Consider the following 24,948-nt stretch of genomic DNA (forward strand, 5'->3'; position numbering starts at 1 on the left):
AGTGATAGAAACGGTGATAATTTCAATTTTATTACCGTCTTCAAAACTATAGATATCATAACTTCCAATATGCTTGAATGAAATAATAAAAAAAACTATTATAACTAAAATTAAGAAGTTTTTGGTGGAGAAATCTGTAGGCAAACATTAAATAAATGTCGAAAAGTATATATTGGAAAAAGTGTTTGTTTTGGAGAATATGAAGAATATGGTTAAGAGGTACTTACAAACGATGATATGATACTACAAACATAGCATTACTACTAGCTATCTGTATCTGTAGAGTAGGGAGGGTGACTGTAAGCCCACAGCACGTAGGCCACATGTGACCCATTGGACATCCTCCCAAGGAGTTGTCCTCCTAGGTCATCGTCCATACTGTCCTTTCCAGGAAGGTGGACAGGTCACTCGGAGACATCTCATATATATCGGCAGGTGTAGGCCAAGACTCGCCGAATACATACTGTTTTTTTAACGATAACTCCGGGCACTCGCATAGGACATGCCTGACGGTCTCATCTTCCTGTTCACACATCCTGCATAAAGGTATGTCCACTAGCCCCATGTTATGGAGGTGTTTCCTTAATTGACAGTAGTTATTTTGAAATCAGCCCAGAACGGCAGATATCAACTTTAATAATTTGCACAATATGATCACGTGCTAGTTTTCTGTTCACTTCCGGTGTCTTCATTTTTATCTTTTGAGTTCATAAGTGCCAATATAACTCTCATTCTAAAAGCAAAGCACCAAAGAAACTTATTTTGAAGGCGTTATGTGTTAGTTGATAGAAATAAAATTCCAAATTGTTGAAGCATATTGTATTTGTGGAAGTATTGAAGTGATTAGCCTCGTTTTTAGTAATATGTAGCCGGACTATTATTTCCAGTATTCCTTAAAGGAAACCAAACATTTGCTTTGCTTTACTTGTAACAAATATTAGGATCTAGACATCCTCATCGATATGGCAATTGTATATGATAAGAAATCGTGACATACAAAAACACTTTTCGATTTCGAGAGAGAGGCATCCCATTACGAGCTTACAATGATTGGGGAGTTTTACGATTTTTCTAGTTTTTTGCATCCATACTTTTCATCCAGAAATAGATTTTCGGATCGTCGGCTCAAAATAAAAAGTAACAGTATTGGAAAATATGTTCAGTATCAATCATGAATAAGTTAAAACAGGAGAAAACCCAAGTGAGATATTTATGGTGGTCGCTGAAGTATCTTGAATAGAGAAATATCTTCGATTATTCATTTTGACTAATTGAGTCCTATCTGTAAGATAATCATGTATCTATTTCAATAGCCGTAAAAGAAAACCTTCATTCTGTGAATAGCTCTAAGGTATGTGTAGACGGAGTCTACTTGAATATTTTTGCAATTACCATAGATATGTAACTGTGGATCTTTCGCTGGCAAAATCATGCCTTGATTTATACTGATGTTTTATACTGCCATGAAAAATATCGAATGTAAAGATTTTCAAATAATTAAGGAAAAACACTGGTAAACGTACTAATATGTATACTCGTATCTTCTTTTTTTTCGGGCGGGTGGTTGCCTGAAGAAATAATGAAATAATAGCATTATTACAACAGTCAACTTTTTCTTGTTACAGGATTTCGTGGTCAAAACTGCGAAGAGAACATTGACGACTGTCCCGGTCACCAGTGCTTGAACGGCGGCACCTGCGTGGACGGCATTAATTCCTACACTTGCAAATGTAAGTCCACCTACACCGGTCAATTTTGTGAGCAGGACGTCGACGAATGTTCGACGAGACCGTCCGTGTGCCAAAACGGCGCCACGTGCACCAACAGCATCGGCAGTTTTTCTTGTATATGCGTGAACGGATGGACGGGACCGGATTGTTCGGTAAACATCGACGACTGCGCAGGAGCCGCTTGTTTCAATGGAGCCACGTGTATCGATAGGGTTGGGAGTTTTTACTGCAGGTGCACTGTGGGAAAAACAGGTGAGTTTTCTCAGAACGTAAGGAAAATTTGACAAAATAGGGTAATCGAATATTCTACTATTTCGTAAGTATCTAGTCATTCATAACACTGTCCTTCTTGTCAGCAAAAGCAAGTGAAGCTCATATCACGTAAGCATTTTTATAATTTTGATTTATCTACATTACATGACAAGACATTTTTAAAGAATTTCAAAAATGGGAAAAAATGATCAATGGTAAACAAATATTAAATTGAAACATGCCAGATGAAAGAGTGAAGTTCGAGATACACTGAGTTGAACCTCAAAAGGATAAGCAGCGACAGTCCGTCGCCTATTTCTGATATGCACCTCTCTTGGTGGAATAAAATATGCCGAGTTACTTAAACACTTCCCGTGAAAGTACCTATACAAGAGATATAAATCTCCAACCTTTCTTCGATGATCCAGGCTATCAAGGTTGCACGTGATGTTCGCGTCTTCAATCAGGCGGATGGCTCTTTTCTGGATGGAATCCAGCAACTTCAGGGTATGTTTGGGTGCAGAGCTTCATACATGAGATCAATACTCCAAAGAAGGTCTGATATAAGTTTTTAAAAGCATCAAAAGTTGCTGAGGTGTGTACTGCTTTCTGGTTCAAAACAGTGTTCCGAGCTATTGAGAAGCAGCCGTTGCAATTCCAGCAACATAATTGTGCCAAGACATATTGGTGTCCATTTCAACCCCCAACAAACTTATCGAAGCAGAAAGCGGATTTGTTTGACCTGACATTATTATATCCGGTTCGGGGACATTTATCTTCTTGGAAAAAACCGATGCCTGGGTTTTTGTGGCATTAAATTGAAGCTGGTTACTTTTACCCAATTCGAAACTACTAGTTCCTCATTAAGATATGCAACGTCCTGCTGCCGGAGAAGCTGCGCCTCCGTAGCCGATGTCCTAGAATCCAAATGGAATGACGAGATAAGTCTGCTGTCGTCAGCAAAGGAATATATTGGATTTTTGGTTTTTTCCAATAAGCCGTTCATATACCTGCAATAAAAAGATGATTGGAGGCAATATGAATCCTTGGGGCCTACCAGCGTTGATGGTGAAAGGGAACGGTTAAATACGTTAAAATTCAGTTTTAGCGAATAGAGAATAGTCGTTTATTCCGGGAAAAACTCTTAATCCTTACCGCTCAAGCAAAGACAAGTATATATGTTCAGATCAGAAAGTATGTAAATGAATATTACTGTGGTAGTTGCCATTCATACACTCTCCGTTTCCCATGTCATCAAAAATAAGCAAAGCAAAGTATTGCTTACCTAATACTTGAAAGTTCACATAAAGCTAAGTTTCAAGAAAGTTGTATTACCATAATTATTTTCAGAACATTAGAGTAATTAGATGCAGGGTTATCAAAGCATTTCCTCTAGTTCATTCCTATTGTTAACAACCTCAAATAACGAGGGGAAGAATTCAATTCCATTTGGTCTTTCAGTAATCATCAGATTCTTGGATCTGTTAACTTCCAATCATTACAAAAAAAATTGAAATTCAAGTTTTCTTTTTGTTGAGAGTTTTATCTTTTTCAGTGAATTCTGGGTAAATATTAGGTTGTTGTTATATATCATATTATATATTTAGGCTACGATATACAACATGTATTGAATTATCTATAAGAACAATTCATTCAGGCCACACTGTAGGTTAATGGACTGACACAACTACTCCCCTCGATAATACCACGCAGGGCGTTGGATTATATCTGTCAGGTGTCAGTGCAGGATTCAAGGAAGTTATTCCTGCATATGCTGTTGGCGATACACCTGCAGGAATCGATTTTCAACTATTGGAACACACTTGCAGGCCGGTTTTGGGCTGTTTGGCCACTCGTCAGTGCAAGGTAGTGTCTATCATCAACATGAAGTCGATGATTTCCCATTATTGAAAATCGAATTCTTTCAGAGTATCTTTCCTCGAACTAGGCTGAAGCGAATGACAAACAACATGTTTGTCATCGCCCCATCTGTCTGTGAAGGAGGTAACAAACCACAAATCCGAATTTGCCCAAATTATGTACAACATGTATTATAAATTATTGTTATATGTTGACGCATCATTAAACCCTGTATCTCTGATATCAAATTTTTCATTGTAGGTATATTCTTCAGCATTAATGAGATAACTACAGTAAAAAACACACCGTTATGATAAGTAGTTCTAGATTATTACTTATATATGAATTTACATACTGGAGCACTTTACTGACAGTGTTTATAAACCTGTCGTTAACATTTCATGACATTTATTCTTGAAACTGGTTCTTCAATTTGTATATCGAAACTTCATTACAATGAAAAATCATCGAGCAATCGTCAGCGGTATTTAATTGGGAATCCGCGCAACTAGTTGGTACCAAACTGGTATTCGACTACATACGACTGAAAACATTCAGTACAAAAAAGAATGCTTTAAATTGTTCTTTGGAAACAAGAGGCAAAACAATATCTGCAAGAACGTACAGATTATTGAGAAAGAAAACGAACACATACCTTCAGTGCTTTACAGATCAGCGCGATATGAAAGGTAACAATTAATCGCGCGTTGCTGCTTTAAGGTTTGTATAATTAAAAGTCTCTGAAAATAAAAATAAATATTTTCCGTTGCGCTTATGATAATGGCTGCACTCAATTTAATAACCCCCTTTTAGTCTGTCCTTATTTTTTTTTTGAAATTGTTGAGGCGAGTCTTCCGAAAACGGTAATCAATCTGAACCATGGGCTGAAAATAATTTGTAAGGCTTCGAGTCGACAGTTTTCAAAGCATGAAAAGAACATACCTAGATTTCAGGTGGTTCCCGCGTTGAAAAACACAGCTTACTTTCTAGTGCCTTAATTGCAACTCATTTCGGTCTAGATTAACTTTTATTATTAGGTAGTATATTTTTGTATCTCAATATAGAAATTAAAAAGTTTCGATGATCGTTATATTTTCCTTGTTTGAAATTTCACTAAAATACGTCTAATAGAAAAAACTTTTATGTTGTTGCTGTTTGATCTGTCACTTCTGTACGTAGATACGAAATAAATAGAACGGAAAAATTATAATTTTAGGTCTATTTTGTTGTTTGTCTGTCTGTTTGTCAAGTTTTTTTCCAGTTTCTCACTAACGAAATGAAATATCGATCTGATTTTATTTTGTCGATGACTGGGTTGGGTAAATTGAGGTTTAGATGCCTTCAGAAAAAAATCGAAAAATAGAAGAACTGTTCTCCCATCGATATTCTGATAGTTTTTGTCATATTCAGTGGAGGCTGAGAAAATTGATAAAGTTTATATAGCCTTTTTGTTGTCCTTAAAAGGTGAAAAAAACGTTTTTTCATAACTTCGTAGTACAGAAAAAACTAAACCAGAGAATAAACCAGAAATTTAATTTTCTCTATATTCTCTGAAACCTAGATATCGGAAATTCTTCAAAATACAATTTTATTTGCTTCATAAAGTAAAAATTTAACATTTCCCTTGGAATGTCTCCGTAAAGATTGAGAATGCAAAACAGTATTTAAGAATTACCGAGGAATTTCTCGAGATCCAGTTTCTATCCGAATAGCGATTATTAAAAATCGCGTGCCTCGAAGGAATTAAAATTGAGACATCCATTCTGTGAAACCTCGACGAGCTCAGGTCATTATATTCTCAATGTTTAACGAAAAACGTGTATGTGTGTGTCAATACGGACGCATTGTTATTCTTTGTTCGATTTATGTATCACTGTAAATCTGTAAAGTAGGTGTGGCGAGCCGTTCTTGTCAGAGAGTTGAGCGAACTTGGTACATAGCTAGAACGACGACTAGTTTCAAATCTCTTTCCACGTCGGAAAAATCGTAGGCGACTCGGCTAGGCACGATTTCAAACGTTGTTAATTCGTAATAACTTTATATCTGTTGAAGTGCCATTTCGAGTTTCGTATGTGATATCATCGCTGATCTTTGTATCATATTCCATAATACTTGAGATAGGCAATGACCTCGAAAAACAGAGAGGAACAAGTTATGTTTGGTCCATCACGAAAAATTTCCTGTTCAATAAATTTACATTTTTTGAGGAGGTAAAATAACGTAATCTAATTCTTTAAGATTATCTACTTATATATTTTATTATGCACTTCGTCTTAAACAATTCCTCATGGTCGCTATAGCATTATGAAAAATGTTTTGACAGCATCACCGAAAAGAATGGAAAAAGCTTAAAGAATCATCTATCTGATGACCAGTGTGCTCGTATATGAGCTCAAATATATCTTTGGAAATTGACTGCACATGCTGTTTGTCTTGACAAAGATGTCGAAAACGCCAGATTGGAAACGAACAACTGTGACAATGGATTTAATCAGAGAAGAGTCTAAAAACAAAACACTCGTGACCCAACTCCAGGCAGGGCTGTTTTGATATACCATAAGTCTCATCAGTGATGCTAGTCTAAACCACAAATGTTTTGTTGGAGATTGTACTCAACGGCTATGGGATCGACAGAAAACTCGGAAGAGATGCAGAAAACAATGTCCCATCCGGCGGTCGTTATTGAAGCTTGGCTTTGTAAGAGATCGCCGTGGAGACCTTTGCTTATCTGGGATAAGCAACGGTTCGAGTTTGTTCTGAAAAATCTTCCCAAAAAACTTCGTTTCTATTCAATAGGTGCTACGAAAAAGTTGTATAAATGTTTCGCTATCTATCATATTTAGGGAACTATAGCGGAATCAAGTTCTTCAACATCCTTCATTTTTACGTAACATTAGTCATTCTACAGAGTTTCAGTCTTGACATTAACGTAACATGTTCATATTAATTATTGTTAATGAGTGTAACTTCTCTGATATGTACTGTGGAAACATGAGACAGAAGAAATATTAGCTTTGTAGAATTTAGTGTGAAATTTCTTTTGCCTCTACTAAGGCAACTAATATGTTAACCTTAAAATATATAAAACGGTGCTCTGGACTATTTCAATCTAACATTTGGTATTATAATTTGATATAACATGTTCTTTCAAAGGTTTAGTCATGGTTCAAGGAAGTAGATAAGTAGTCCCAAAGTAAGTGAACCTATTTGACTGTCTACCACAATTTGCGAGGGTTTATTGTAGGTCACACCAATTCAAACTCAACGAAATGAGTCCAGCTTTTTAAAAACCGATCGGTTTATTTGGTGAGTGATCTTTCAGAGCAGGTGACAAGAGTGAAACTGTGCCAAAACTGTAAGCCCGATTTCATCCACGACGGGGCAGGTACAGAATATGTGCTCTATTATTCCAACGTCCTCCAATCACATTGAAAGTAGATACTATCAACCATTGTCAAATGTTTTTTGCTAGGTCCTACACTTCTTGGTAAATAGTAAAGAAAATAACCAATATTCGGGGTAGAATTACATTTATACGTCAATCGTTTGAGGTCGCTTTGCTCGAACTGTTAGATCTAATGGTGAGCAAACTATAGGTACCAACTTGTTTTTGTAAGGGCCGGTTTATAGGATACATGAGACATAACTCAATGAATAATAACAACTTTCATGAAGGATGTCTTGATTGTAATTTTTTCAAGTCATAAAATAAGGCAAGTGTTAGTTTTCAACATCGGAGGACGTGACCCAACAGAAAGTTTATTGATTTTTATGTCCCCGATAACATTAGGAAAGTCGAAGAAGTTTCGATTTATCTTAATTATGCTACATGCTTAATTGATGCTTAATTTTTTTCAGGTCTTCTGTGCCACTTGGACGACGCCTGCACGAGTAACCCGTGTCACGCGGATGCCATTTGCGACACAAGTCCCATAAACGGATCGTACACATGCAGTTGCGCCTCCGGGTATAAGGGAACCGACTGTTCGGAAGACATAGACGAATGCGAACAAGGTACGTTACAAATTATTACATGTAAATAACGCCGATACGTGCTAAACTTTACAACTACTGTGCGTCGTGAAGGTATCAGCGGAGTGTCTGCGAGTTCTGACACGCAGCACTCGTTTTCTGAATATAAATCACGCTGAAAATCTGAACGAGTTGTCAACCTAACGGGCTAACTTGGAAAAATATTCAGAATAGTTCTATCTGGAGTTTGAACTTGAAAATCTCCGTTCCAAAGGTTACCTACAATGTGTTCGATATTCAGTTTCTTATATAATTTGTCTTTATCTAAGAAATAATTTCAAACAGAAGCCAAAAAGTTTTTTGTACAATTTCTTCTAGAAATTATTATTATTCAGTAAATTTATTTTTCTGTCTCGAATCAAAATAACTGTCATGAAGCAGATTTGTCTTTTTCGGTATCAAATAGTCGTAAAATTTCTTGAGGAGTTGAAGTGTTCTCATCCTAAAGTTCCTGGCGTGTCTGTAAGTGAAATTGTATATGAATACTGTTTTATAGGTTATGTTTTGAAACATTTCCTCATTGCATTACGAGTTATTGGTGTATAAATTGAGGAAGAAAAAATATATTTCGTGTAGTTCATGTTTATAACAGATGTCTAGTATAAATGTTTTCTCCTTTTTCAAGAGAAACTTCTGTTTATGATATTTGTGGTGAGTTTTGATTGATATTGTTTTTTGTAAATTGTCAACTGTGTATATATTATTGGAGAAGTACAAAGTCAGTGAATTTCAACCTTTACTTTGTATCTTGTATTTTGCAATGTTTATCAATACAGTTTTGCTAAATAGAGACCTGCAAGAGAATATCTCAACTATTTCCAAGCTGAGCTTTTGTTTAACGCTAACAATCCATCAGTGGCCTATATTCTCTTTTCAAAGAACTAACCTTCTCTTAAGCAAACTGTGGTTCAAAAAAGATAAGAACAAGCTATTGTCGGATCTAAAAATATCTTTCATCACGTCTTCTTCTGATAGTGATGATTCTGCTGAACCAGAACTTTCTTGGGGATGGCTATGGGTATGAACAAAGAGGGGCCGAGATGAACGCTGGTAGCCTAGATGATTGCTCATTGGCCTGTCGTGTGACTATGAAGTGGCGCTTCACCCTGTGGACGTCCTGGGGCTCGATATTGAAGTCTCATCCTAGTGATCCTCCCCTTTCCTTGTAAATATTGTATATTATATACTCTGTACATTGGACCTTAGATTTACTATAGAGAAATAGACGATAAAGAATTTTTTTTGTTGCATATCTGCTCTATATCAGATATTTACGGAAAATTGATTACGAAATTGCATTCAATTTCGTTTTGAAATTTCAACTTCGATTAGGAAAGACCTTTATTTTCGATATTTGATTTGGCAATTTTTTAAATACACATACCATTCACATCTATTTAAGTGTTCAAGCCAATATGTCCAATTCAATCCATTAGTATTCTGAAATAGTGAACATTTCAATTCTTGTGAACTATAGAAAACGTCTTTCTAAACCTTCTATTTCTTTGAGTCAGTGAAAATATTCATTATTTTGTGCACATATTACTCTCATATTTCCCAAGAATTTCCTCGATATCTAAAATAACTTGTTAGCTTGTGAACTTCCCCGACACTTTCATTTCAATGAAGTAACTCGGTTCGAAAGTCAATTATGTTCTTGAAAAAGTATTTTGGCACAAAAATGGTTTCATGCCATAAAAGCAGTTAATGACCATACACGCTATTTGTGAAATGGCTACTCGTCCTATTTCGTTTTTTCTCTCGATAAATTGAACACGATCATTAAACAAGATTAAGTCCTCCTCAACATTTGCATTGCTTCTATCCAATTATTTCAGAATTTTAATAAATCGGCGTAATCCTCCATAACTCTCTTATTTTGCATATAAATGTTAAGTAATGTTCTTTCTTGAGGAATACAAAGTTGTGTAAATGATACGGGAGTCAAGAAGCGGTAGCTAATCGGTCTAGATATTTGTCATTTGAATGTTTTTCTCATTTTAATAGATTTATACATAGGTTTTTGATATGACCGTTTTTTTATTGGGGAGGATATTCTTTTACTTTTTCTTCTGTTGATATTGAATGGTGAAATTTTATTGGGCATAAGAGTAGCATTTACTTGCACTTTTGTTTTTTGTACCTATATACGTAAATATACAATATAAGTCTTCAAACAAAAAACGTATAATTCTTGTCAGCAATATTATTTATAGCAATGAATTCGCGTAACATGTAATTGTCAACTATATGGATGAGAAGTTAGAGCAATGTTGTGACGTGAAATGTTTGATGAAACTCGGAAATAACTGAAAAGTCATATTATTCTTCAACTGTAACTGAATTTTACTTCATCTAGTGTCAGGGACGACAAGAAAAGTATAATAGGACTGAGATGGGTTCCTTCGAAATAGAGTATTAACATTGCTAGCACGATTTTTTTTTCTGTAAATGGTTTTTTGTAGAACATTCGAATTTCTATTAGTGGAGTTATTGAAAGTTGATGCCTAAGAGTACCTGCAACAGCAAACCTACCCACAATTAGGTTGTCAACTTGTGGAAACTGACGAATTTTCGTACGAGCGGAAGATTAATTTCGGGGGTCCCATATGCTTGAGACTCTTCGCGTTTTAACCCTCGAATTTCAAAATTTTAATATCACTACAGTTCTAATTATTACAAAAGTTCAGGAATAAATACATTTCCTACTACGGCAACGAAAGGTCAAATTTTCATAAACTTTCTGAAGGGGATGAAAAACAATTTCATACTTTTTTGACCAACTTCATAAAACCGTAAATGCTTGTTTGTAATGGTGTTATGTGGACAATTCCTAGAATGTGTTGTCAAGATTTCAGAAAGGAAGCATACATTTCTATGATATCATGGTATAATGTAGTACCGTTTCTCGACCAGAACCAAGACACAATTCAGTGGTGCGGGAGTGGGATCTACTCAACAAAAAAAATTGAAAATGAAAGAGACTCTACACGTTTTATATTGTTATGTGTCGCCAAGAAACTTATCGAAACGGAAAAGCAATATAATAGTCATTTATATTAAATATCTAACGACCGAATAAATAAATGGATAAAAATAAAATGGATCTACATAATTTCCTTTTCCCAGAACTAGTTACTGGTGTTTTTAGCAGTTGAATAAATGTTATGAATGTTTCCCATTCGATTTCATACTCCAAATATAGTAATAAGTGGCTCACAAACTTTAATGTGCTCAAGATATTTTTCTGTTCTACCCAGGTTATTTATTGTATCTCAATCTCAATATTGAATTTATGCTTTATTCGAAGAAATTAAAAACTCTGAAATCAATACTATAATTCAATATTAAGATCCGCTACAAAAACCTAGAAATATATACGTCTTATTCTAAACGCTACAATAAAACGAAGGCACGAGTACTTGATATTTTTCCATCGTATCTTACTTCCAGTTTTGAGGGTTCAACTAATAGTTTTTCAAATAGCATACAACAGCCGGCCAGGGGAGTTTTATACACGAGTATCTGTTTGAAAAAAAATCTGTTTTTCCGTTAATCAGCTGTCGCTCCCATACAAACGACAACTCTCAGAAGTTGAGAAACTTGTGCGAGCTGAGGACTAACGAGGTCTTACCTTTTAACGTCTGATTCCTAACACGTTCAATACAAATTAGTAATCTCCAATTCAACAAATATTCAAATCAAAACAGTATCAAATCGCTGATTTCCAAGTTTTCTGTCGTTATTGAATTAGCACTTTCCACTTGAACTTAAAGGAAGTGAGCAAATACTCTTATCTTACTCTATATGCCGTCTACATAAACATTTTTCACTCTTAAAAAGCCAAGTCATCCAGAAGTAACAAGGGCTACCTACTTTCTATCTTATTATTCTCACGAAGTCGCTGGCAAGTTATGATAAAACTTTGACAATGACAAAGATAAAAATTACAACTCTTAATTGCACCCTTTCGAAGCCAGTACGGTTCGATAGTTATAGACATAATTTCGGAAAACCTACCTTAACAATTGATTAACAGTTCTGTTTTCAAAACTTTCAGTAAGTAGATTTTTTGCCTTTGATAGGATAGTGATATATCATGGCGAGGAAAAAGTGGAGGTGTAGTAAGTCATAAGAAATATGAAAGGTTATTCAGAAGGCCGTCTAAAAGTCTTCATTGTTTGTTTTTGCATGTTTAGGTACCCAAAATTCGTTCATATCGTTTTTGGAATGATTTTATGATTATAAAAGTCGACAAAAGAATTTCTTTTTTCCTAGTGAAACGTCGTTAAACGGCGATCTAACTCAATAATAATAATATTTTTCTCATTACGAATGCTCCCAGCAATCAGTCCTTGTAATTGATCGAACCAGTTTTGTAATAGTTAAGGATAACATGATTTATCCGAGTCATTTGCCCAGAATACACAATTTATAGTAACGTGAATCTGAATATACACTGGTTACATGTCTTTAATAATTAATACAGCGATTTGCATTCAAAATAACACAGAGATATAACTCCGGAACAGTTGAATTAATGCGATATCAATTAAGAACACTAACATAAAAACGAGGTATTCATCGAGACAAGGCACAGCATGGGACTCTAACACATGATGGAAGTATGTGCTTCGAACTGTGACTTGGCGATTCTAACATGGTTCGTGAACAAGTGGGATCAGGGCTCAACGATGATTTCACAAGAAGATGACTAAATAGCTATCCATGATAATCTTCATCGGAGAAAAATCGAAACTCATCGTAGAAGTCATTTGAAAGTATAGCATCCTCCTATTTTGCATTAGAGGGCTGAATCCAATGGGTGCCTGGGTTTAAAACGAAATCACTGATAACCAAGAAATTCAAAGTAAACTCACACTAAAATATTTTGACTGTTCTGTAACCTGTACCACTTCGAATCGTTTTAAAAATTATAGTTCAATGTTGATCCGAAATTTCATCTCAAATATGTTTTGTCTTCGGAAATCATATGTCTCATACATTGAGTGTAACTCTGGGTCTTGAAATATTCTGAGAAGTGAATATCTTCAATGTGCATTACTTCCGATTATAATGGTCTTCAAACTATTCAGGTAGACAAATTAGTGAACTACAAGTTTCAAACGTGAATTTAACTCGTGTTATTATGTAAAGAAAATATAGCTCCATCAAAACTCTGCTTGTAAATACAGCATATATTGATTTCATAATGAATGGAGAGCCAAGGCTCCTACTCAAGTCTCCTACCTAAAGCATAATTTCCTTAAAAGCATGCAACATTCAAAGTGACAAATACTCTGATAGTCCCCCATGAACATGAGCCGTTTTTGTTTCCCAATGTCTTTTGGGTAATAAAGTTATTCAGAATTATTATCTTGAAATTTTTTTACTGCTTTAAAGAAATTATTTTGGATAGTTTTTATACATTTTTTAATATATCAAATATTTTTACAATGTTGATTTCAACATTTATTGATGAAATATTCCTCAGCTTCTTTATTGATTTCTGTGTCCTAAAACATGAACACTTTTTTCGGAATGCCAAATTGAGTTGCTATTGAGATTCAAATCGTTATATCTCAAAACATTGGAAGTCCAAACCTTGACCATTCAACTGAAAATATCGTCGTCACTTTCGAACAAAGTTATTCTCTGTCAATCTCATAAATATGTACTTCACTAAGAGGAATGTGTGAGAGTATTGTTTTTTGCCTTTAAATTGAAATTTAATTCGTATAAAAAGCCAAAAACATTACCGTCACGTTCAGAATGTTCATTTTTATTCTGCCCATCGAATGGAACTAAAATAAATTGTATGTACATGCATACTTTCTCGAGATGAAGTGATCAACGCCTGCGGTTATCTCTGCACGGCATATTTTGTAATTTACATTTTAATTGAACCCATAAGCTACACAGAAGTCTACTTTTTTAAGTATCATTATCATTGAAAATCAGGTTGGCGAAGTGGTCAATTTGCAGCTTCTGCATCAGTCTTTTTTAATTTGTGAAAACTGTAACTATTCGCTATATCATTATTTCTATTCAAGAAGTTGCAATCCTGCAATGCGTAAGAAACATTAATTTGATCCTTGAATGAAACAATCGGTTTAATATTCAACAGACAGCTAATGTACTCTGGGGCATTGCTGAACCCAAAAATGATATTAAGAAATTATCGGACTGGAATAATTTGGTGCCAAAACACTCGTGATCCACAGGCAACAAAAATGCTGCAAGGTATGCAAGACACGAATCATCAATTCATCGACGCTACGGGGATGAACCAGTGGTGGGGGTATCAATATCTAAGATCTTCAGAAAATGAGTAACTTGGAAAATCTTTATGAATGAATCTTTTGAGGAAGAAATAAAAAAACTACTTCAACAAAGCAGGAATCGGTTCAGAACAATTAGTGGACATTTAGTGGACATTTGAACAAAATAGGGTTGTATAATGGAGACCTTAACAGGAGATAATGAAGAAAGGGACAGAGATAGCTCGTTATATTTTATGCAAATGTGAAACACTGGATCACAGAAGGTGAATAATTTGCAGATAACCAAAATTGGGCTCAAAAGAAAATTGTAAACATCCAGCAATAAGCCTGAAGTACTGGTAATGTTTTCCAGGGATTTGTTCGAAATGGACAAGTTAAACGGCACTTTCATTGTGACACCCAGTTTTTGTGGTATTTGTTTCGTTTTGTAACCACTTTATTTTATTGTATTTCATTAACGACTATTCCTATACATTTTAGATGTCGAAAGGAAATTTATTATTATTATATGTGTCCAAGTTCAAATGAAAATACCAGCCCTTGCTGGTATGTGAGACCTACGTTTTTGCAGGTATATGTGGTAGATACCCGGTGGAAAAATGAAGATAACCGAGCTTATGCCGCGCAGAAAACTGAGTAAAACCATCAGGCATCTGTGCATCGTTTTTTCTTTTGGAAGATTCGTCACACATAACTTTTTATATATGAAAAGTTGAAATTAATTACATTTGGTCGGTATGACCACCAACAGTCCGGTTTCGGATTACTAGCTCCTCATCAGTGCGTTCGCTCCGTCTGAAATTACCAACCCGGTACTAGTGGAATTAAACGAAAGTTGTGGAGGAAATTAGAGTTTTTATCGACTCTTATAGGGATTTTCAGCAACTACGGCGGCCAGTTGGGTTAGCGTGAGTGGTTTATTCCACTCATTTAATCGACCGTTAGGTGAAACGGTGGTTCGAGCCGCGAGGCTGGACGATCGAAAGTGTCAGTACAATAGAAATGAATCAATATGAGAGCTATATTTAAAGTTTCCTATGTTACCTCTAATACCTCCAAGAACATGTGTACAAAATTTCGTGATGATCGGTTGAGTAATTTTCGCGTGAAACCGTAACAAATAAACTTACATTCGCATTTATAATATTAGTAGGGAAGTAGGGATTATAATTTCAACTTGAAATTGGAAATGGTTGTGTCTGATGTTCCGCATTTCCGATGTTGCTAGATTTCGGAATTGAGAAAAGGAATATAAAATATGTGCTGACGAAATAAATGAAAATGAGCTAAAATCATAACATAGGCCTATTTTTCAGTGAATTTCAAAAAAAACCTATTGTTCTTCTGAAGAATGTGTATTTTTCCATTTTTCCAACGTGGGTCTTCCGTGTTAGGCTCTTTATCGATGATATCAAACCCCCCAGTTCAGTACGTGTTCTATACGTCGACGCCTTTTTACAACTTACTGCCAGGCATCGTTCGATAAGTCATCGAATAAGCAATGTTCGACAATGCTGTATCTAATCGAGAGAAGGTCGCTGATCCACATCGATCGACTATTTTTATTCACAGTTCTTTTTTTATGTAGTCTTGTACCGAATCAAAAGGTGTATCAAATGCCTTCTTTAGACATGGTTATAAGCTAAGCAAACTATACCGGCGACAAAAAAATTAATTGCCTTCTAGCTATATCGTATTAAATTCTTTCCGCAAGCCGGGGAAAAAGCGTGGAGTTATTATTCACCGGTTTGTTTGTATTGATGTACAAAAAAGTAACACAATTTTGAATAGATTCTATCAGATCTTTTGTCAGTGTAAGAGAGAACATATTAGGTGTTTATTTTACATTATTACACGCTTCAGTTCTTTCTATTTATTCATCAGGATTGTTACGCTATTATTAGAATAGTTACTATTAAAATTGTATGACTATAACTAAGGTACTACTAATCGGATACTTTTAATAATTTTCAGTCTACCCCATTTAACAAAGAAAATTAGACGGTAGTACCAATACATCAAAATTGGAGCCGTTTTTATATCCTTCGAATAAACATTTCTATGCTTATTGAATTGACAAAATGGACTGGCAGTTTTTATACTTTTAAGGTTTTGATTTTTTTATCATTATATTTGATTGTGTTTGTGTTGAAATGTGTTTTTTCCTTAACGGCTTATCACGCCCTTACCAACTGCAACTCTCAAAAGTACTTTGAACTAAGCTTAACGAGCTACTTCACTAAACTATATCCATCTAACAAACAAAGATAGATGCGTGATCAAAAATTGATCACTACGCACATTTGTATCTATTGGGTAAACGCCTGTAGTGTGTACATACGGTATTTTGAAGTTAAATTTTTTAAAAATGTCAAGTACTGATTCGGCTGAAGAAACTGCCAATTTGTGTCCCTATACACTCCACCTGAAAAAAATTCCTATACCCAGCCGCATATTATTAAAAAATATAATAAAATTGTTCCTTAGTGCAATTCTGTACAAGCAGCCTTGTCTAGGAGATCACATGCACTATGCATGATAATGTTTTGGAGCCCTCCAAAGAGTATACATAGCTCATTGATCTTCAATATAGTCCTGAAATATTCACTCGTTTTTGTTATGGAGTCTCTAATAATCTTTTTTTTCTTTCAAATTGGACACCGGGTTTCTGATGAAAGATTCTTCTTCTGAATTTATCATTCAAACCATTCACATTTTGAACTTGAATTTCGCAGGCAATTCAGAAATAGTGTTTCTCTTACCACATGAAATCAATTACTTGAATTGAACTTTTTCCGACTGTGAAAATAACGAAATAATTATTTCGTTATTCACATGTTTCGTTCATTGCATATAACCGCCGGGCGTTGGACTTACCAGTTTCACGGGATGAAAAACCATGATGGATGGTAATTAGCAATTTGCAGTGGCTACCGAGCTACCGCAATAACTCCAGATTTGACTAGACCGTAATCAATCATTCTTCCATTTCGTTTTGTATTATATGCATATACATGAATTAATTATAATATTATTTATTATATTCCCAAGGACTAATTGAGCTTCTCTAGGGGAAATTGTGGGACGAATTAAAAGCGAAAAGTTCCATTAATTACTATACCGCTATGCGGTCGGTATTCGCAATTACTTCGGTGTCGTTGATCGGGTCGCAGGTCAAGTTGCTAATTGATCGTCAATTATATAAATCAAGAAGATCAATGTCTTCTACTCACAAAAAGTGCACGTTTGCTTTTTCAAATATATAGCTTCTGTTCGCAATAGTTTTCCAATTCGATCAGAAAATTCAAATTCATGCTATAATGAGCATGTCGAAAAATAATTTTGGAAATTGCACTACTTTTTTTCTCTATGTCAACGGTATCGACTGCTAAGGTCAGTATAGGCTCATGATCTATATAGGTACGCTGTGTTAATAACTCCCCGAATCGTCTACACTGTGTCACATTTGTTTAAATACACATAACATTACGTTGGCCACAAATAACCAACGTAATGTCATGTGAAAATACAACAGTGCTTGTAACGAAGACAGTCCATTATAAATCATGTAGAACAAAAACCGTTGATATAATGGAGAATAACACGAGAACTTATGTGTTTTCCCACAAATGCTAATGAAACAGTAAAATATGAATTGGAATAATTCTGCATATGTAATGTAATTTTAAATAATATTTTAAGTAAATTTCCTCAAAAGTAACTCAAAATTCTGTGATGGGTAACGCAATTTTGCAGAAGAACTTATGTAATATTTACCTTATTAATAAAGTGTTTTTTACATTGTATATTTCCATTTTCACTGTATTTTTACAATGTATTTTCACATATTTCATTGTCATTTCACAATGGACATGTTTCACTTTTTCTTTACGTTTATTTGAAAGTTGAGTGTTATATATCAAAGGGAAAGTTTTATCAAGCATTGCACTAAAATAAAAGCAAAGTATGGCTGATAAATCTTTCTCTTGGATTTATATATCAGAGCATTTCTATTGTTACCATTTCCAGATTGAAAATTCCACGTAGGTAGCTATAGCTGCCTTTTGTGAATACTAGATCTTCTTACGAAAAACACAGATGTGCGACTGACTTCTGTTGATGTCTGCATATAGTTGCGCATTTATTTGAAATCATATAACTGCCCAATCTATGCCATTTGACTACACTATATTGATAAGGGCCAACTAGCCCAAAACACGTGTCTTTTCGAATCCAATTATATGTTATTATGTGAAGGTCCAATCCAAATATATATTTCAATGTATAACAGAGTTATCATATCTCACTGAGGAATGTGTACATGGACCTGAATCATTTTTTCAAGGAGTTGTATCATATCAGAATACTATTAGTCAAGAATGTGTACCAAATTTAATAGAATTCAATAAATTAAAGTTCAACTAATCTTTGGAACATGAATTTCAATACATACTGAAAAATGAAGCATATGTCATCTAACAATAATAACCAACTAGAAAATAAAATTTAAAAAAAAATGTTGTTGAAAGTTAACTAGAATTCAATTCAACATCATCAGTGCAGCATATATTGTATGAACATTAGAAAAAAAACCTTTCAAACATAAAATCACATTAAAATAGGTTTATGTTCAATGAAACTTAAAGAGTATTATCATTTGTAAGTTATAAGTAAATAAATATTACTGGAGCTTTTTCCCAACACCATATCTTTAAGTTTTGATCTTCCTCTTGAAGATGATCACTTGGTCTATGTGTTAGGCTCGAGACTTTTCTGCCCACGTAGTAAAATAATTCTCTGATCGAAGTTGTGTTCGAACCCATGAGCTTTGGATCGTGAATAGAGAAGTTGAAATATTGTATGTTTTTTAGTATGAACATCCTAAAAACTGGTTCCTATAGAAATTTCAATTAAAACAACCAAAGCTTTGTAATTAGTTAATTTGGAGCCAATTTAGACATCATTGTGCTCACTTCTGTTTTGATTTTAGTTTCAAGAAAACGTTCAATGTCCATGTTTTCCTAAAAGCATTTACACAACGTTTTACATTCTTATCTCAGTCTTTGTATTCAAATCATCACCTTTTCGAATTTCAACATTTGAGATTATTATTGAGAAAAAGTCAGTAAAGCAAGCAATCCATTGTCCACAAATAGCGGTTGATTGCTGACAGGTGACAGAGATTCTTATTGTACGAAATGGATCCAGAAGGAGACATATTTGTTGGTACAAAAGAAACGCCTTCATAGAAACATAATTAAGATAATATTATAATGAAGTTGGCATATTTTGGTCAATGTCCATCATTCTAGTGTAGATTCTAATTTACCAAGATAAATAGCATTTCTATAACAACTGATATGTTACTTGTCTTAGGACTAAAATTAACCTTTATAAATTGACCCGTCATAGCACAACATCAGATACCAGAATTTGGCACTTGTTACAGGAGACTGATAAGTTCAGTTACCTGGACAAGCTTACTAAAGTTCTCAGATTACTACGCATGTGTCTACATTGCTTACGATTAGTATTGCAGAGAAAAACAGTAAAGAATCTCGTTCGACCGTCGAGGGTTTTGCTAAGGACCGCTTTTGGGAGACTCGTTCCATCTATGATATTCGCCTTTTCTTACTCAAGTTTATTCTCCTTCAAGAACAGTTGACACTGATACTGCATTTGTGGTTCAGCCTAGCACCACTCCTGACACTTATGCTGGGTCACTAATTGTAATTTTCTGGTCTTTGTTAATGATTAGCTTTCATTACTCTTTTTCAATATCAAACGTACTTTAGATTTGATGATATCAGATACATTCATAAAGCGCACCTAACCATAAAGTAAGTATTCGTTTAGGCAGAAGTAAACTAAAATATTGCAAGTATTCTGCAGATGATATCCTGCCAACTGGTGGCCAACAATTTACTTCAATGGCTTTCCTCATTTTTCAGTTGTAAAATATTTCATTAAATTATTTCTTCATTCCAGGTTCTCCTTGCGAGCATGATGGAATATGCGTTAATACACCTGGAAGTTTTGCCTGCAACTGTACTCAAGGCTTCACTGGTCCAAGATGCGAAACCAATGTCAACGAATGTGAATCACATCCCTGTCATAACGACGGATCATGTTTGGATGATCCTGGTACTTTCAGATGTGTTTGCATGCCAGGTGAGTTTATTTTAATTATTTTACACGAGTAAATGACATTTTGGCTAAATTCAGAGTTACATAACGTCCATATAAATTTCTTGTAAAAAATGTTGTACAGTATGCCAAATATTACAAAGAGCTCGATAGGTGCATCAAAAGACCTACCACGTGTGGGTTTTTTGAACAGATTCAACAAGTTTATTCATTAACTCAAAATACAGGGTGTTTATTAAATATGCGGCAAAAAATTAAGGGACTTTTCCTTGGACTATTATAAGGATGTTTTGTTTTCGAGGATACGGGTCAAAAAATAATTTCGACAATAACAATTTTGGTAATTTAAAAATTATTAACGTAGCCGAAATAAAAGTATAGCGTACTGCACTGGACCTACCAATAATAGAAAATCTAACAGTTTCGTTGGTACTTATCAACAACATTCCGATCACTACAAACGGCTGCAGACATTCAATTTGCTGGGTTCAACGCCATCGGAAACGATTGGTGTTTGGTGGTGTTTTTAAAAGAGTTCGGAAGTCGATGAGGAGAAGATTGGATTCTTAAATCCGAGTAAGGGTAGTCATTTTCAACAGTTCTTGTAAATTAAGAAACATTACATGTAATTTTTGGTAATAAATTGTTATTTTCGAAATTCTTTTTCGCGCCGTATCTTTGAAACAAAACGCCCTACCAAAAAATCATCAAAGGACAAAATATCCTTAGAGTAGTATAAAAAATAGTCCCTTAAATGTTTGCCGCATGTTCAATAAACACCCTGTATAACGTAACTCTTCGCACTTCGATGCTCTCGAAAGTAGTTTTTAAACTAACAAAACTTGACTATTGTGCACATTACCATCTATCGTACCGTGTGAAACAGCGTTATTCATATTCAGGGAAATGATTCAACCATTGCCTGTTTACGATTATTCAAATAGAGCTGCAGCTACATATCGTCTTAGTTTAGAGAGCAGTAATATAATATCAATGTCACTTGGGAAATCATGCTTTTATTTTTGGAAAAAATGACATGCTGAGATAACGAGAGCATTATCAAAGGTATGGAATAATTGATATTCAATATTCAATAAATCGGAACCTAATCAGTTGACATTGTTTTTTGAATAGGAAAATTTCCAGCCAAGCTGTCGAATATTTCGATCGTAAAATCTGCTATTTCTGTCATCTTCGTCACAAGAAATTTGCGTGAAAGAAATCGTGAGGATTTCACAATTAGCAACATAAAGGTTGGATACGTACTGATTTGCATTTTATGTTACGATAAAAATTTACATGCACATGGTACGCACCTTTGGCAGGCATCCGACACATTTTCTAGTACTGGAAAATTCGCGTGGAATACCCGCAAAAGAAATTCCCCAAATATCCAACGGTGAGAAAGAAGGAATCTAAATTTTTGTGATGAACAAGGTATTAATTTGTATTTAGTGTCAATAACCCCATGTCGCAGAAATACGTCTAGGGTTTTATTAACAGAAAAACGCCTGTAACTAATTTTAAAATATCATTCAAAAGATGTTCTTGTGAATCATTTAATAGTTTATTAGAAACTTATGTAAAATGAATGTTTCAACATTTTTTCTATTTCCACTTTTCAGATAGATGTTCTCTATAATCACATTCAGTGTCGTATTTTGCAAGCAGAAGAAAAATTATTTGACTCATGTCGCATTCCTTTCATTCGCTTGCCGTGTTCAACGTTTTTACAGAAACTATTTTTATTGTTCCAAGATTCTTGTTTTGCCATTAGGATGGTAGCAATTAGCATTGACATGTAACGCCTCACTTTGAATTTATGTTAACAGTAGGAAGCGTTTCTTATTGAACCACGACCCTATTTTTTAAAACGCTTTTATTAGCTTCACTTGTATGTTTATTTGTCTGTAACCGATTCGTTTGGACTCTATTTTGACTAACTTTAAACAGACAGATTGATTTGAAACGTTATACACTTATCAAGAATCGGTGTCAGTACAATAATTTGATGAGTGTATCTCATTATCCTGATCAGGATCGTCAGGATTGAAAAATTTCCTCACACAGTCTCTGTGTGAGAGCAAGTGAGACAACCACACTGTCTGCGCATGCGTATACATTTTATATTGAAACAAATGGACTCAAAATAGCAAGCCAAACTAAAAACTGAAAAATAAATAATAGTATTAAAAACTAAAAAAACACGCTTTAATAGCAACACAAACCAATTTAATGCAGAGTGCAACAGACTGTTGGTTGACACTGGAAGTCACAGCATTCTGGAAATGATCTCTGACTTTATGCCTTCAACTATAAACTACGAACTGTCTTATAAAGTACTGTTCCCGAGTAGAGAGGACTGGATACTCCGGGAGAAGGAAATATTAAGAGCGGATAGTTGTTGGTTCACAGATGGATCAAAAACACCTTCCGGTTCTGGTGCAGTTGTTTTCGGTCACAGACCCAGGACAGAGATATCAACCTATCTAGGTACCTACACGACTGTATTTCAAGCGGAAATTCACGCTATTGAATTTTGTGCGTAGAGATTAGAAGAATCCGACCTCATACACAAGTCAATAAAAATAGTTCCGGATAGTCAAGCAGCGTTGGAGGCTCTTGGCTCCTACCGAGCAACTTCTCATTTGGTAGCAAATTGCCAAAAACGACTCTCCTCGATAGAAAGACTTAACAGATTGTCTCTGGTCTGGATTCCTGGCCATACTGGCCTGGAAGACAATGAAGCTTGATACCAAACCTAACCTATGGCTTCATGTAACTAATGACTACAAAAAAATTTATTTTGATGTAACAAAGCGTGTTGTGCTAAATATCCATTGTTATAAATACTTGGTTAGGAGCTGTTTGCCAGATTGGAGTCATAAAAAAAATAAAATTTAAAACAGCACACGTTTTTTTACAACAATTTTTTTTTTCGTAAATAGATTTATTCTGATTTCAGACTTATTGAAAGGCATCAGTTACATCAAGCCATAGAACTAATTATTTTTTGGTTTGTGTTGCTATTAACTCATGTGTTTTTAAATTTTTTAAACTGTTATTCATTCTATGGGCCTAGTTTGTCAACTAGTTCGATAGAAATCTGACATATGCCATCTTTGTAAAAGTTGTGTATACTCTCGACTCAGAATAAACCATTTGAATTATTTCTTGAAATTTATAGACAAAGGTGGGGTATCGATTAATTAGTAACTGCTTGATTGGAAATTATTTCAAAGCGACACAGACGGATTCTTACCGCAGCGGCGTAAAGAGAAACCTGCAATACGAGTTGCAGGATATCTGAATTTGGTAAAACATCCAGGTAGTCGTCTTGTTTAGTATCTATGTTCATATAAGGGCACTTTGAGATACGTGGCGTGCTGCAGAATGTTCTTATCGATAGTTTACTCGATGATATTCTGACTCACGCCTGTGGTCGATGTAGTTACGAGGGTAGTCAGTAACTATATTAAATTGCTATAAACGGCAATGCATTTTTTATCTCACATTGACTAACTGCAAACTTCAGTTCTATTAAATATGATTCTTCTGAATTATTATATTTATGTTGACGTCACAGAATGACTTCATTTTTACAATGTTACACGAGGGCTCTTCGATAATTTCTTCGTGAACTTTTCTTTTCCAATCTGCCAATTTTTATATTTGACGATAGATAGTGAAATTAGTTCAGTTTGAAACTTCATTATATATCTTTACCGCACAATTATAAGTGGAGTCTTTCTTATACAGGATAACTTTCTGTATATCAAAAAGAGTGAAAAAAGAACCAGGAGCTTCACTTGGGGGATTGGCTACGTCAGCATTAATCTAGAAAGTAATTGAAAGGAATACCTGTCATTTACATTACCAGGATTGATTTTCAAATTTTTGAAATATTATTATTGATTGAAGCTCATGTCATGTTGACGCCCATAATGAGGTATGGCTCACCAGATGATGCACTGTTTGGAACCGTTGATGTAGTAATGAATATTACTGGTGTTTTATCCCAACACCAAACCGTTATTTTTAACACCTTGACACGTGTTTCAATCACCAAGTGATCATATTCAAGAAGATTAAATTAAATGTACATACAATATATACATCTGCTAGGTACCTGCGTCTTAATTGTCTAAAATTAATTTTACCATGTTGCGTTATCTACTAGCCAGGTATATCTGATAACTAGTAGTATAGTATTATAGTAGTATAGTATTATACTACTAGTTATACAATACCTAATAGTATACTATTAGGTATTGGTCCACCATCGTTATTCATAATATAATGTTTACTTATTTCTATGCTCTCATAGGCATCTAGATGCCGTTTTTGTTAATCTTGATGAACTATTTCAGGTGTGCTAAGTGTTCCTTATATCTTATTTCAATAGATCTTTTAGTCTGTCCACAATATTTTGCATCGCAGTCCTTACATTTAATTTCGTAAATTCAAGACTTTTCCGAATTCCCGACTTTGTCATTTGGATTTTCTAAAAGGCTCTGTAGTTAGTATGACTTGTTTTAAATAAATACCACCTTCATACCTAGTTCCTTGAAAATATTCCCAAAGTTCTTCGTGTATTGGTGGTATGGAACTAAGACATATTTATCTTGGTTTTCGTTTATTCT

General features: G+C 34.7%; 1 protein-coding gene across 2 annotated transcripts in view; it reads left to right on the forward strand.

Annotated features, from left to right (window-relative positions):
• Positions 1-24,948, forward strand: part of N (neurogenic locus Notch protein) — a 196,344-nt gene that overhangs the window by 151,846 nt on the left and 19,550 nt on the right. For both annotated transcript variants that reach the window (XM_023158033.2, XM_023158034.2), the window contains exons 6-8: positions 1,626-1,982; positions 7,701-7,856; positions 20,147-20,329. In XM_023158033.2, the coding sequence (XP_023013801.2) occupies positions 1,626-1,982; positions 7,701-7,856; positions 20,147-20,329 (696 nt within the window). The remainder of the gene's footprint in view (positions 1-1,625; positions 1,983-7,700; positions 7,857-20,146; positions 20,330-24,948) is intronic.

The sequence above is a fragment of the Leptinotarsa decemlineata genome, unplaced genomic scaffold (assembly GCF_025532065.1).
Source record: "Leptinotarsa decemlineata unplaced genomic scaffold, Ldec_3_MD MMD2_tig00000199_RagTag_RagTag, whole genome shotgun sequence".
Classification (NCBI taxonomy): Eukaryota; Metazoa; Arthropoda; class Insecta; order Coleoptera; family Chrysomelidae; genus Leptinotarsa; species Leptinotarsa decemlineata.